The following is a 12,494-nucleotide window of genomic DNA, read 5'->3' on the forward strand; positions in this document are numbered from 1 at the left end:
ACAACATTTTGTGTATGTGAGGTGTAACAATTTCTATGTTTTTGACTTTTGCATTTATGCTTAGAAATATCTCTTCCACACTTTGAGTGCATTATAGAATGATATATATCATTATTTGATGGGTTGGGAAGAACTTATAACTAACAGATGCACAATAGTTTATTGGGTTCTAGTCCTGTCCAGTAATAATCAGTTTGGGGATCCTGGGCATTCCACGTGGCCCTCTGAGCTTCAGTTTGCTCATCTCTCAAGGGAGAGCGTTAGACCCCTAGACAGTCAGCACCAAAGTGCAGAGGTTCCCTGCATGGACCGTGGGAACAAAGTCACCAATATATCAGCTCTTTTCTTTTGGGATGGAACAGACTGTCATTATAGTTCATGAGCAGGAGGTAAGGAAATCAAGGACTGAATTTTTACTGACTTTTGGAACTAGTTATCTCTTGGAAATAGTTATCTCTCCTCAGAAGAATGGGACATTGCTTTTAAAGAATTTTTCTGAATTTACTGTAACAAAGAACAGAAATGCATTTTTTAAGCTGGATTGTTTTTGATACATGTTAAATGATTATTCACTGTTCATTCTATTTTAGCTTCTCTTAAGTGAGGCTGAGGGCACTCTTTTGCTAAGAGAACCCACAAAGAAAGAATTTGTTTTCCATGAGTGTGGAGCTTGAAAAAGATGTCTACTCAGGATGCTATTAAAAATATGTAACAAACAGTGGGACATAGGCACTGACCTATCAGAATGGACTCTGGCTATAAACTACTATGGGTAGGAGATGAACAGCATCCCTGAATGTACACGAGAAACCAGAGAAATTGGAGCATAGAGGTTCCTCAAAAAATTAAAAATCGAACTACCAAATGATCAGCAATCCCACTTCTGGGTATATATCCCAAAGAAAGAAAATCACTATTTCTAAGCGATCTCTGCACTCCCATGTTTATATGAATGTGTAGAGGAAATGTGATATCATTCAACCATGTGAAAGAAGGAAATCCTGCCACTTGTAACCACATGGATGGACCTTAAGGGCATTTTGCTAAGTGAAATAAGCCAGACACTTAAGCCAAATTCACGGTTGCCAGCAGGAGCTGGGGAGCGGAGGACATTGGGAGATGTTGGTTAAAGGGTATGTACTTCCAGTTATAAGATGAATATATTCTGGGAATCCGATGTGCAGCATGGTGACTATAGTTAATTCTGTATTATATACGTGAAAGTTGCTGAGAGACTAGATCTTAAATGTTCTCACCACACTCACACACACAATTGTAGTTATGTGAAGTGATGGATGTATTAACTTATTTTGGTAATTAATCATTTAACAATATATACATGTATCAAATTATCATAATATACACCTTAAACATATACAATGTTATATGTCAATGATTTCTAATAAAGTGGGGTGGAGGTCGTTCTGGTTGTCCTGTAGAAAGAACGTGAACTCTAGGGAAAAAGGAGAAGCACGGAGAGAGTTAACAGTAACTGGGAGAATTGCTGGTACCTTGGGGTTGTTGTGGAAGAGATGAGAAAGGATCGTATTAAGGATAGATTTAGAAGGCGAAATTGCTGTGTCTCTTCCCAGGACAAGATTCTCCTTCCAGGGCTAAAATTTGGAGGTTCTGTGTTTTCTTCTTAAAGGGGATATGGTTTTCTTTTATAAGTTCATTTTAAATGTCATTATAAATAATGACAAATTTTGAAATAACATAAAAAGCTTGGTTTCTTTTAAATGCCTAATATCCCTGTTGCTAAAAAATGATAAATCTACATTTTATCTGGATTTTAGTGAAAGTTTTTATCATTTGTTCCTGTTAAAATGTCTGACTGGAAACCTGTAGTTGAGACAGTGAAGGAGCTGAAAGTTCTTTGTGTAACATTTATCTGGGTGCATATGCAGGAAAGGCCCTTTGTATGTAAAATGCTTCACAGAATATTTTTATCATGTGTCTGTGCAAGAAAATGAAGTGAGCCCCACCAGTGTGTCTCAGTGGTTGAGCACTGACCCGTGAACCGAGAGATCCCCAGTTCGATGCCAGTCAGGGCACATGCCCGGGTTGCGGGCTCGATCCCCAGTGGGGGGCATGGAGGAGGCAGCTCATTGATGACGCTTCTCTCTCATCCATGTTTCTCTCCCTCCATCTCGCTTCTTTCCTCTCTCTCTAAAAACAATAAAAACATAATTTTTAAAAAAGAAAATGCAGCAAACTGAAGTCACAGAACATAGTAAGCATACACCTAAAATCTAAATAATTAAGAATACTTTGAAGGATATCATCATAAGACCTCCCGCCAGTATTCTGCTTTATGTCTTTCCTGCTTTTCTGTTAGCTCCTCTTTTAGACACTGTTTCATCCAAGCCAGCTGTGATGATGTGAAACATGACTGCAGGGTTTTTACTCAGAAATGAGCCCTGATGGCCCTGGCTTCACCAGAGTTGGCTACATGATACGGAGCACACCATCTATCTCTCTGAGAATTGGTTTTCTAATCATTAAAATGAAGAGACTGGACTAGAGAATTCTAAAATTCCAGTTTCAAGATTTTAGGATTGGTCCTCTCTGATTTTTACATGTGGTTGCCATAATCCATTACTTGCTTTAATTGCCATTGTTGTGATGATGATTCCTAACTCTACAATCTCAGGTGCAAGTCTAACATGAGGTCCACTCTCATAGAGCAAATGGCCTCCTAAAGATCTCTACCTGGGTAGTGCAGAGGCACCTCAAACACCCTATGTCCAACATGACTCACTAACTTTCCCCAGGAACTTGCTTCATTTTCTGTTTATTTTCCTCATAATGTCCTGATATCGCTCTTTTTGACTGAATCTTGTACCCCACCTTTCTTGCGAATAACCATCTACTTACTTATCTACTTATCTGAGTCTACAAGACTCAGCTCAAGAGTCACCTTCGAATGTGAAATTTTTCCAAGCCCACTTCCTCTCCAGGTGGAATTTTCTACCACCTTCCATGGTATTCTGACTAGTCTGATATCAGCGCACCCTCATGAGTTTATTGCACTCGTTTATTTATGTGTTTACATTTTTCACTCTTTGAGGGTAGAGATAGTCTCTTATTTCCCTGCAATTCTACCCTCAGCTTAGAATGTATCCACAGTAGGTGATTGACAAATACTGAGTCAATGAGTAAAAATGAAAATTGTGTGATCTGAGGATTGCTCATGTCTGTCTTGTCCAGCATATGTCTTCCTACCAACAGGCTCCTCAAGACATGGAGTCCTCATTGGCTCTCTTACCCATCTTCACCTGCTCATCTGCTTAAAAGACTCATATAAATCCTGACCTTCATTTACTTGCACACATCCTTTTCACATGCAATCTATCTTGCAGAGTGCAGAGACCACATTTTCTCTCCCTTCCCCATCTTCTAAGAGGTTGAGATTAGAATAACGATGTCTAGACACTTTCCAGTAGATGTTCATTCCTTCAACCCCACACTGGGCTCAGTTCTCTCTTGGTAAACAACTAAAATTTTCTCCATCACAAGACGTTTACATATAAGGCAGTCTCATCATGAGCAATTAACAAATGTATTTCAGCTTCTCAAAACGTGAATAAAATTTAGTCCTGACACTTAGCTCTCACTGAGTGAGTATACTGGAGTAAATAAGTTGACATATTTGAGTGGCTGAGCTGTTCTCAGCAATACCTCCTACTCCCTGGGCAGGCTGAAGGAAATGAACCAAGGCAATTTGTATTGGCAGGATCGAGAAACCATGTGCAACATGTAAAAATGGTAGAATCAGCTTTCCTTCCCATTGTGTTTTTAAATTTACCAGTGCTGGAGTAATTACCATGAAAGTCACGTACCAAGTGAAGAGAAGTTTGCCTCTTAAGAGAAGTTTCTTTCTCTGTGGTCCATTGCAATCATATGTCCTTCATGGTTTCTCTGAGATAAATAACTTTCTCAGGTCTACCCTTTACTTTCTTTCCTCAAGTACTACCCAGTACTTTGTTGTTCCCACAGTTATTTTCTGCCCTTCCATCCTTCCCTGACATTTGATAGAGTCGGAAATAGCCCTTTGTCAGTTAATTTATCTTTGAAAAGATTACTGATATTGTAGACTAGCTCAGCAGGCTGGATTGAATCTGATCAAACCAAATAAATATTAATACTGATGATAATTAGTATATTGCTCTTTGAGTACTTTATTAAGTGCTAGTTATAATTACTTAATTAATGGAGTCAATTCTCAAAACAACCCTGTAATTTAAGCTCCCCATCCAAGCCTTTTACAGATGAGGAAGAGAAGGACTGGAGAGGTTAAGTAGATTACCTGAGGTCACACAGCCAGTAGATGGCTGAGTTAAAATCTGAACTCCTGTTCGCACATTTTGCATTTCACCAGTGCCTATAAGTAAATGTGAATCAGTTGTCCATGTCTGGAATGAGAGGAGTTCTTGAGGAGCGGCGCTTAAGATACACGGCGGCCTGTTCAGCTGGAACGTAGCCCCTGTTCCTGTTGTTATTTAGTTGGAAGAAGATTCAGATGGCTGAGATGTTGAAACTGTGCATGTAATGAATTGAACGGAGGAATGATTGACTCACATGGACGTTTCTTTGCCTTCCAGGAAGATTTCCAACCCGCAGCAGCCTCAGAGACCAACTGGGAGTCAGTCACAAGCTCTGTCTCAGTAAGTAATTTATTTTTCTGTTGCCAGTGGGGGAAAAAACTGATGGATAGCTAAGGTCAACCCAGAATGACATCAACGACATTAGGGATGTATGGCTTGACCACAGGCCAGATCTGAAGCATCACGCCTCCTCTTTCATGTAGGTTACAGTGGGCTATGTCGGATGCCCTTTTCCCCTCTTTCAGAAAGTTTACAGGAAATGCCAGTGCTCATTATGGGAACACAGAATAGACAATGGCTTAAGTATTTATCAGTTTCAAAGCAGAACATTCCAACGAAAGGACTGTGCAGACACATCAAATGTCTCAAACTGGTCCATGGCCCAAGCTCAAGTGGGGAATTTTGAAAGTGTTTTTGAATATTCCAGAGGAAGCTGTTAACCTTTGCATTTTCAAGGATCTTTCCAGACCTGAAAAATTCCAATGTTTACAGTAAGATAACTTAAGTGCAAAGCAGGCATGTGTTCTATTTGACTTGGAAATAAAACATAACTCACCCTGCAACTATAAAATGGTTCATGCCCCTATTTTTTCTCCAAATTTAGTCATTTCTTAGTATTCTGTCTACTTATCTACTTTGTACAGAAAGAACAGACCTTGTTTTCACCAATTCTATGGGTAGCACTTGTATAGCAATAAAATGCAAGACAATAAACGCAGCTGTTCATTGAAAGGTCGGGAGCATGGAGAAAGCTTGTCTGTCCATGGTTCTAAAGTGGATTGGTGTGGCTGAATCAATGGAGTTGATTTTTCCCCCGCAAAAGTGATATGCTACCTTTTGCTCTCTGGGAGATTTTTTTAAATTGCCTCAAATGGCAGGGCTTCCTCAGCTATGGATTCTGTAAGGATTTCATTCACCTGGTGTGGCTGCTGGACTAGAACAACACGATCGGAGCCAGAGATCAGCGAGGCCTCTGATAGTGACAGTGAGGACGTTTGCTTTGGTTCTGTCACTCCAGAATGCACACTCTGAATCCAGCTAAGTGTAAGCAATCCTTGGCAGGCAGGTGAAGACAAAAATCAGGCAGGCAAGACCTCGGAGCTGGGAGGCTAGGCTGGAGGCTCAGTCAGTTAGCAGCCTGAGGCTGACAGCTCAAGGTAGATGCCAGAGGCAGCCTTTGCAACCGGACCTCATGTGGCATTCTGTCAAGCGATCCTCCAGCTTCTCAGGCGTCTTAGAGGTGACAGCTGAAGTTGTCTACCCAGTCCTGCCCAAAGTACAGTAATTGCAAGCTTAAAGGGCCCATAGCTAATTCAGGGTAATCCAGATCCTCTAAAAGAGAGGGATCATCTGGTCCATTTGGAATACCTGTGGAAGCTCAGCCTTGAGTCCAGATCCACTGGAAAGTCTTCGGGTTGAGTTCCGAGTCCAGGCTCTGATTAGTCCTCTAGGAAGACCAGAGAGACATGGCTTCTTCCATTGGCATTCGGTTTTTCAAGAACCTTCTGGAGTAGGAGCAAGGGCCTTTGGACCTACCATTGACTTCTGTACAAACCATACTTTGTTTTTTGTTTTTTAAACCTCACCAGAGGATATTTTTTCCATTGCTTTTCCGAGAGAGTGGAAGGAAGAGGGAGAGAGAGAGCGAAAGAGAGAGAAACATCAATGTGAGAGAGACACATCAATTGATTGCCTCCTGCAGGTGCCCCAACCCAGGTCGGGGATCTAGCCTGCAACCGAGGTACGTGCCCCTGACTGGGAATTGAACCTGGGACCCTTCAGTCCATGGGCTGACTCTCTAACCACTGACCCAAACCTACTAGGGCCATACTTTGTTTTTGTTGAAAGAAGTTTACAGTCCTCAGAGCATTTATTTTATTTTATTTTGTTTACAAATTACCATTTTAAGGTAATTCAGTTAGGTTTAGAATTTGTTTTTGTAAATAGGTAACAAAACCAGAATGAGATCAAAATGTGCAGTGCAGTTGAAGGAGTCACACCCAAATAGTTCTTTCTCTCAAAAATAGATTTTAAATAATTACCTCAGAAACAAAAATGTTCTCATGGGTTTCTTAGGTCCTCTATTCACTCATAAGCATTTTCTTTACCATCATCCGAGTTTCTGTCAGTTGTCCCAAGTGAACACTTGAAAACTGCAGTAAAGCTCACGCATAAGGGCTATTTTATATTTTATCTGTGGTTTGGGTTTGCTCTTCAGACTAATGTTAAAATAGATTACATGTCCCTCTCCCCCTTGGACTAAGAACCCCTCCATAGCTTTCTCTTGAGGACTTAGCAGGGCACACCTTACATTCCAGGCACAGTGGGAAGCAACCCTCGGAAACGCCTTGCCTTGAGCCTTGCAGGGAGTTCCCCAGAGCCATTGTAAAGAGCTTTTGTTTGTGTGGAAATGGCTTCATGGATGTGATTTCCCTGCTTTTATTTTAAAAACTCAGGGAAGCATTTTAATTCCAAAGCTTTTATATGTTGCCCATGCACCTAACACTGGCCAGCTTATTTTGATTTTTTGGATTTGGACCCATATCATTGTGATGCAAGGCTAATTGTAAATCATCTGGTGACTATGAACCAGATAGACAGCCAATTGCTTCTCCAGGCTTTGAATGGGAATTTGGAATTCTGGCACTGAATCTAAGAATTATCCACCTCTAGCATTTGATGCCAAGAGGAACATGAAAGATAGAAATGAGAGACTTCAGTCAGGGTTCAGCTTATACCAGAAACACACACACACACACACACACACACACACACACACACACACACACCCCTAATGTAAGCAGCTGGCCTGACACCTTCACCCATCTATCTCATGTCTCCTATCCTGCTCTCCAAGCCCCATTTTTCCCACCCCACTCACTTTCCCCTACAGGGCTTATTTGAAAACTGCACACTGATAGTAGGTAATGCTTTTACACACTTAGTTTTGCTAAAGAGGGACTATTCTATCAGAGCCAGTGATCATCGAATTGTTATGGAGCAATGCATGGATGGCCTTTCTCTGTTCCTAGTGGGAGTGGGTTTCTCGGGGTACCGCTGGAACAAGCACTTCCGAGGCCCCCACGGAAGGATGAGATGTGGCAGAACGCTTTATTTGTGTGGAATTACATCCTTGGGTTTCCAAAGTCCTATTTCCCTTAATCCAGTCCTGGAAGAGGTGCAGCTGGGGATTCAGTAGGGCTAGAAGCAAAGCCAGTGTCCAGAGTTTATGTTCCATGGTGGAGCTGGGCCTGATTTAGCATTAGGCTAGTTGCAGTCCATCAGTCCATTGTGTGGGGTCCACATGGTTGTAGGCCATGTGGGCAAATGCAGGGGAGCCAGGAGAGCACATCCCCTGCAACAAGAGTCCCAAGAGCACCAGAAAGCAAGAGAATGAACTGCTTTCGTTAGGAGATTAAATATCTTAAATCTTCCCACCCTTGCAGTGGCCACGCCTCCTCTAGCCAGTTACCTGTTCCAGGTGAGACTGACAGGCAAGTACCTTCCCTATGTCACCCAGACTTTACCGGGCACCGATCTGTTCTTCCCCCGTCCAGTACCTTCCCCCAGGGATCTGCTGGGAATAGGCCTGGGGAGTGTTAAACTGCAGCGTCCTGGCAAAACTGCACAAATAGATGTCTATAATATTTGGCCTTCCCTTTGCTCCTTTCCAGTTATTCATAACTAGGTTTAATTACAAAGCTATCAGAATTGCTTATAGACCTTTGGCCCTTGATTGGTTTAAAAGAGAAAACATTACCTGAGACTGAGAATATAAATGTGGGCTTTGCTGCCTGGGCCTCTATGACACATATTATTTCTCAATAGGAAACTGCAGTTAAGTTTCAGGAACACAAGTTTTCATTAATTTCCATTTTCCTGTAGTAATAGGAGATATTTGCCCTTGGGGGGCTCTTATTTGTTTGGCAGTCTCTTTAAAGACATTTAGGAACCATTTGAGACCGCGTGCTCTCTATTTCCCTGTTAATGGGTCATGAATTTTTACAGAGATGTTTGAATCATGGCTCATTTACCTCCAGATTGTACAAGGGTTAGTGAAGTGAGCACTTGGAAATTTACGTGGGGATATATTCCACGGCAAAATACATAATCCCTTCCAGACTCTCAATGATGCTGCGTTCCCCATTTAAACAGTATTCCTGACGATGTGTTAATGGCACCTAGGATCACTAGCGAGCTACAGCACTTCAAACAAAATACATAGGTTTCCCAAGTGATCTTCCACTCTTAAGTCAAGAGAGACAGTTTCGTGGCTAATTATCCTTGTTGACAGTAAATAAGCTGGTTCAAGTGCCAAATTGTAAGAAGATGTCTCCTGAGCAGATTCAAACTCTGCTCACACAACACCTGCAATGTTAGGTGACCTGTAAAGAGGTGACATAGAGGCTAAACATGGGAGAATGGGACAAATATGTAAAACTTGCATGGAAGGAGTTCAAAAGTCATTTGCTCACCATTAGTTGTTGATATGGATATGGATGTGGGACACTGAACCAAGAAATTGGATGACTTAATTTTAACATTTCCATCTAGCCCGTGTCTTTTTTAATGATTATAATGCAGATGAAATGAAAGTTTTATAATCTGCCTGGTATGGACTTGCCAAAAAGTAAATGACTACCATTTACCCATTAATTGTGCTTGTTTAGAACTAGTACTGTAGCCTGATATTTACGCACATGATGTCTTATAATGACCATCTTGTTTATGTTCTTTCCATGTAGTTGTATGACTATTGTATTTCACAGCAATGGGCTTTTTCTGAGTACACTGAGCTGTATGTCACTCTTAGGGGGTCTCCTATCACTCTTCATCAGTAACGGACTCCACTCTCACTGCGGATGCTCTGGACAAAACAATTGCACAGTTTGATACGGTGGAAGATCTGCTCAAGCACTTCAGTCCTGAATCCTGGCAAGAAGACCTTGAGAATCTGTATCTGGACACCCCTCATCATCGAGGCCGGTCATACCATGACAGGAAGTCAAAAGGTAAGAGACAGAGCAATGGAGATTCTTCATAAGCAGACAGGAGTATTAACTGTAATAATACTTAAAGATTAGCAATGCGACATATCTAATCACTCAAATCAGATAACTATTGTCAGCCCCTTTCACATATCTTTTTCATAGCACCTTGATATGAACTTCTCTGTTTTCCCCAAACTGTGTTGCTTGTATGGGACTAAGAAAGGTTTGATTCAGTCAAAGATCTGTCACAGTTTGGAGCTAGAGAAGACCTTATAAAATTATTCGAATGAGCTTTGTATTTCTAGGCAAATAAGGCATTATTAGCCCCACTGTAAACAGTGAAGACAACCAAAGTCAGGAGAAGTAAATAATTTGCCAAAGCCTGTGCAGCTAGTTAGCTGTGGAGAAAAAATGAGAATTATGGTTTCTTGCCGGCAGTGGCAGAGCCTGCGTAATAATCTCTCTTGCCTCTCTGATGAATATTAATTTAGCACAGGACTCAGTGTTGGCGGAGAGGCTCCTGATAAAGCAATGGTCAAAACTTTGTAGATTTCAACTTTACTCATTCAATGTCCATTCCACAAAATTTTTATGAAGACCTACCATGTGCTTGGTGTCCTAGGTGCTTCATAGGATGTGCAAGGGCACCCATTCAGTGGGAAGATTCAAAAAAGTGTAATGAGGGGAGAAGAGAGGAGCATTCAGGCTGAGAAAACACGAGTTAAAACAATAATACTTAAACTCATTGAAATTTTCTCCAAAGTCTTATAAGGCTGGCTTGCATCATAGATGTGAAGGCATTTAGCTAAAACATAGCTTGTTTCCTATACTTCGTAATATTAAGAGTACTTTTAAGAACTGAACCAGGGCTGCTTTAAAAGATAATGTTCCTGTTGGTAAGCACAACCTATTAGAACATTTGGACCAAAATGACTCATTAGTTGACTCCTGCCTGAGTCTGCTGCTTATGGTTTAGGTGATAATCTTACATACCTACAAAGCATACTTTTAGGAGATACAAGAGAGTCACTGGTGGCCCTAACCTTATGGAGATATTTATTCTATATGCATTTCACTGTAACTCTCAAACTGAATCTCCCCAGGCCTCAGACTAGATTAAACTCAAAGGAGAAATTGCTTTTCTGTAAGGTATTGCTGTCTTTGGGTCTCTATTAGGTGAACTTAAAGGAAAGTAAAATACTCAATGTTTTGAAAACCCAAGAAACCCTATTTTAAATGGCATTGTACAAAGAAATGATAAAATGATTTAATGACTCTACTATTAAATATCTTAATCACTACAGCTATTCAAGGGGCAGCCCTTCTTGGAACCTTTTTTTTTTTTTTTTGAAATATTACAATTTAAAAGTTACCTAAATTCATTCCTTTTCCCCCAGAAATTATTTCAACTTTGAGGCAGGGTGTCTGGGTTTACACCCTAACCCTGCTATTTGCAAGTCTTGTGATTTGTAGCAAGTCATTGAACACCCCTGAGCCTCAGTTTTCTCATTGGTGACACATACATGATAACACCTACTTCCAGGAATTGTCAGTAGTGCCAGTAAGAGAACCTGGCACATAGTTCCTGTTTAAGAAACATTAGCCAGCTACAGCTGCTTAGAGTCCTGAAATATGTTTGCATCGCTTCCTGGGTGAAGCCTTTCTTGTCCTCTCCTTGTGAACTCTGCCACCCCAAAACAAAGTTCAGAGTACTTGGAAAACCACAGCATGGATATGTCCTCCTACTGCACTGTTATTGTACCTTAAAGAGAATATGAGATACTACAACTTAAGGCTATCAGCTCTGGCTTTATATTAAATCACCTGGGAGCTTTAGAAAACTACAGATGCCTGGTGCCATCTCAGACACACTGCTCAGAGTCTCTGAGGGTGGCTGGTGCCATCTCAGACACACTGCTCGGAGCCTCTGAGGGTGGCTGGTCCCATCTCAGACACACTGCTCGGAGCCTCTGAGGGTGGCTGGTCCCATCTCAGACACACTGCTCGGAGCCTCTGAGGGTGGCTGGTCCCATCTCAGACACACTGCTCAGAGTCTCTGAGGGTGGCTGGTCCCATCTCAGACACACTGCTCGGAGCCTCTGAGGGTGGCTGGTCCCATCTCAGACACACTGCTCGGAGCCTCTGAGGGTGGCGCTGGAAGGAGTGTGGATGTTATTTTATGGCCCCTGCAAGATTGAGATTGATCATTAGAAGCAGCCAGGGTAGAGAGCCACTGTTTCAGAGATTGTTCATCCTGTATCTCCAGCACTTGGTACAGTGTCTGACACATTTTAGATGCTCAATTAATGTTTGTGGAATTGACAACATTAATAATCCCACATTAGTATATTTCTAAAGTTTACAGAAACCCACCCCGTAGATTGAGGAGTAGAGCTTTATTAAGAATGCCTTTGCCGGCCTGGTGGCTCAGTTGATTGGGATGCTGGCTCATACACCAAAAAGGTTGCAGGTTCGATTTTCGGTCAGGGCACATCGAGGTTGTGGGCTTCATCCCTCCTCAAGGCACATGACGAAGGCAACCAATCAGTGTTTTTCTCTCTTTCTTCCATCCCCCTTCCTCTCTCTCTAAAATTAATAAACATATCCTTAGGTGAGGATTTAAAAAAAAGAATGCCTTTGGTTACGGAAATAACCTTGCACGAGCATTCAAGGTTAGCCTTGTAAGAGCATTCAAGGTAACATTCTACTTTTTTCTGACAGGGTAAACATTTCTCTCCCCGGTTGGCTTAGATTCCATTTATTAATCTCTTGTTTAAAATGGTCCCGAGGCAGATCTGTACGTTTCATTTAACACTGGCAAGTCACCACAGCCTCTGCACTGGTATAAATGTGCTGATTTAATTGTTTATCGTTCCGCTGATGCCGAACCACCTGC

General features: G+C 41.6%; 1 protein-coding gene across 2 annotated transcripts in view; it reads left to right on the forward strand.

Annotated features, from left to right (window-relative positions):
• PDGFD (platelet derived growth factor D) overlaps positions 1 to 12,494 on the forward strand; it is a 210,612-nt gene that overhangs the window by 174,662 nt on the left and 23,456 nt on the right. For both annotated transcript variants that reach the window (XM_016206736.2, XM_016206737.2), the window contains exons 4-5: positions 4,605 to 4,667; positions 9,421 to 9,619. In XM_016206736.2, the coding sequence (XP_016062222.1) occupies positions 4,605 to 4,667; positions 9,421 to 9,619 (262 nt within the window). The remainder of the gene's footprint in view (positions 1 to 4,604; positions 4,668 to 9,420; positions 9,620 to 12,494) is intronic.

Source organism: Miniopterus natalensis, chromosome 11 (assembly GCF_054644295.1).
Source record: "Miniopterus natalensis isolate mMinNat1 chromosome 11, mMinNat1.hap1, whole genome shotgun sequence".
Lineage (NCBI taxonomy): Eukaryota > Metazoa > Chordata > Mammalia > Chiroptera > Miniopteridae > Miniopterus > Miniopterus natalensis.